General features: G+C 45.3%; 1 protein-coding gene and 1 long non-coding RNA gene across 2 annotated transcripts in view; both read left to right on the top strand.

Moving 5' to 3' along the window:
* nipsnap3a (nipsnap homolog 3A (C. elegans)) overlaps window positions 1-2336 on the top strand; it is a gene marked incomplete at its 3' end in the record, with an annotated part of 5226 nt that extends 2890 nt beyond the window's left edge. The window contains 3 exon segments of the mRNA XM_014029548.1: window positions 1617-1824; window positions 1946-2107; window positions 2187-2336. Of these exon segments, the coding sequence (XP_013885002.1) occupies window positions 1617-1824; window positions 1946-2107; window positions 2187-2336 (520 nt within the window).
* LOC106533293 (uncharacterized) lies at window positions 185-1082 on the top strand. Its single transcript, XR_001312221.1, has 2 exons — window positions 185-739; window positions 813-1082. It is a non-coding gene; the product is annotated as an uncharacterized LOC106533293 (long non-coding RNA).
* Window positions 2337-2787: the final 451 nt, after the last annotated feature.

Below are 2787 nucleotides of genomic sequence, written 5' to 3'. Positions count from 1 at the left end.
TTGTAAACAGGAAGTAGTTTGTCATCTGTTGTAAACAGGAAGTAGTTTTGTCATCTGTTGTAAACAGGAAGTAGTTTGTCATCTGTTGTAAACAGGAAGTAGTTTTGTCATCTGTTGTAAACAGGAAGTAGTTTGTCATCTGTTGTAAACAGGAAGTAGTTTTGTCATCTGTTGTAAACAGGAAGTAGTTTGATGTCATCAGTAGTAAACAGGAAGTAGTTTGATGTCATTAGTAGTAAACAGGAAGTAGTTTGATGTCATCAGTAGTAAACAGGTAGTAGTTTGATGTAATCAGTAGTAAACAGGTAGTAGTTTGATGTCATCAGTAGTAAACAGGAAGTAGTTTTATGCCATGTTTTAAACAGGAAGTAGTGTAATGTCATCAGTAGTGAACAAGTAGTAGTTTTGTCATCTGTTGTAAACAGGAAGTAGTTTGATGTCATCAGCAGTAAACAGGAAGTAGTTTGATGTCATCAGTAGTAAACAGGAAGTAGTTTTGTCATCAGTAGTAAACAGGAAGTAGTTTTGTCATCTGTTGTGAACAGGGAGTAGTCTGACATCATCAGTAACAAACACGAAGTGCTCTGATGTCACAGGAAGTCGTTTTTTTGGGATTTTATTTACTGTGATGATGTGATTGTGTGTGTCGCAGTTCACGCCCTCTGGTGGTACGAGAGCGCCGACCAGCGAGCTGAAGTCCGACACAAAGCCCACAACGACGCCAGAGTGGTCGCCGCAGGTGAGGCTCCGCCCGCAGGCTCAGTGACATCACACCGATGGATCAGTCACTAACYGCTGTGCGTGTGTTTCAGTCAGGAACAGTGTCAGCCATCTTGACACTCAGAGGAATCAGCTGATGTTCCCGTGTCCGTTCTCCCCCATGAGCTGAAATCTCGTCTCCATGGCAACAGCTGGTGTTTGTACCTTTTAAGCCCCGCCTCTTTTCCTGGACAAGACGGTCCGGCTGTAATCCTGAGCTCCTGGCAGTGGGCGGAGCTTAATATAGAACTTCCTGAACTGTGACTTTAAGAGTTTCTGCTATAAATTATCTAAGAACAATAAAGTGAGACTGTTTGAACGTTTGGAAATATTTTATTTTTATAAAACGGAAACAAAAAAAACTGACATTAAAAAATGCAGAGTTTGGGCAATGTGTCCTCCAGGTGATCTACCTCAGGTAGAGCTACGTTACCATGGTAAGCAGTGACTCAGCAGGTTTTTCCATCATGGCCGCCCCCATAGATCCTGTATAATTTCAGATATTTGATGCTCAGAAGGATGAAGTCGGACAGTCAGGATGAAATCTCCAAGACCRAAAGAAAAAAGGGAAGAGGTTTTGTCCTGGAGTTTCAAAATAAGAGTCTCTTTGTCTTGATTTAAAATTTGACAGAAGTTCCAAATTCCTGTTGGGTTTTTAGAAAAGAAAGTTGATGGATGTTTCAGCTGTTATTTGTGCAGAAAAGTTTTGTGTGTGTGTGTGTGTGTGTGTGNACCCACACACACACACACACACACACACACACACACACACACTACTGTCTGTTTTGACCTCAGAGTTTCATCTAATGTTTTTCTGGCAGAGTGAGACCTCTCCGCTCTCTGTCTCCTCTCTACAGCCTTGTGCGCGCGCCTCTACGGGGCCCCAGCAGGAACACAGAACCTTCTACGAGTTCCGCACCTAYAGCATCCGCCCGGACCAGAACGCCGCCTTCCTGAAACTGACCAATGAGAAGATCCACCTGCGCACCGCCCACTCACAGCTCATTGGCTACTGGAGCGTGGAGTACGGCGGCCTGAACCAGGTCTTCCATATATGGAAGTACGGTGAGGGGTCTTCCTCTGCTGCTGTTACAGACACTCCTCTTCCTCAGATGGTTTTAAAAAACTATTAAAAAGTTCAGTTGCTTCTCCCTCACCTGCCTTTCAATGACCTTTGACCCCTCAGACAGTTACGCCCAGCGGGCAGCGGTCCGGGCAGCCCTGGCTCAGGACCCTACCTGGGTCTCAGAGTACATCTCAAAGGCTTTACCCATGCTGACGTGTCAGGACAACGAGGTCACSTACCTGGTTCCCTGGAGCCGCCTGCTGAACCCGCAGCAAGAAGGTGGTAAGTCCCGCCCCCCCACTCAGCTGCGTATGACATCATCACGCCGACCCKACTCTTACGGCAGGTGTTTGTGTTACAGGTGTGTACGAGCTGGTTTCCTTCCAGATGCGTCCCGGGGGACCGGCGGTCTGGGGCAGCGCCTTCCAGGCMGCCGTCACCTCCCGCGATGCGCCGGGGTACGGGAAGCTGCTGGGGGCGTTCCACAGTGAGTTCGGACTGCAGAACCGAGGTACGAGATGTGACATCACACGTCACCTGGCAAGTTTAAAGTTCAAACAGGAAGCAACAATATCAAACAGGAAGTAGTCTGATGTCATCTGTAGTAAACAGGAAGTAGTTTTATTATCTGTTGTAAACAGGAAGTAGTGTGATGTCATCAGTAGTAAACAGGAAGTAGTTTTGTCATCTGTTGTAAACAGGATGTAGTGTAATGTCATCAGTAGTACACAAGAAATAGTTTTTTCATCTGTTGTAAAACGGAAGTAGTTTGATGTCATCAATTGTAAACAGGAAGTAGTTTTATGCCATGTTTTAAACAGGAAGTAGTTTGATGTCATCAGCAGTAAACAGGAAGTAGTTTGTCATCTGTTGTAAACAGGAAGTAGTTTTGTCATCTGTTGTAAACAGGAAGTAGTTTTGTCATCTGTTGTAAACAGGAAGTAGTTTGATGTCATCTGTTG

This window comes from Austrofundulus limnaeus, unplaced genomic scaffold (assembly GCF_001266775.1).
Source record: "Austrofundulus limnaeus strain Quisiro unplaced genomic scaffold, Austrofundulus_limnaeus-1.0 Scaffold919, whole genome shotgun sequence".
Taxonomy (NCBI): Eukaryota; Metazoa; Chordata; class Actinopteri; order Cyprinodontiformes; family Rivulidae; genus Austrofundulus; species Austrofundulus limnaeus.
Note: the sequence above shows the minus strand (reverse complement) of the source record. Positions and strands in the feature narration are given on the sequence as shown.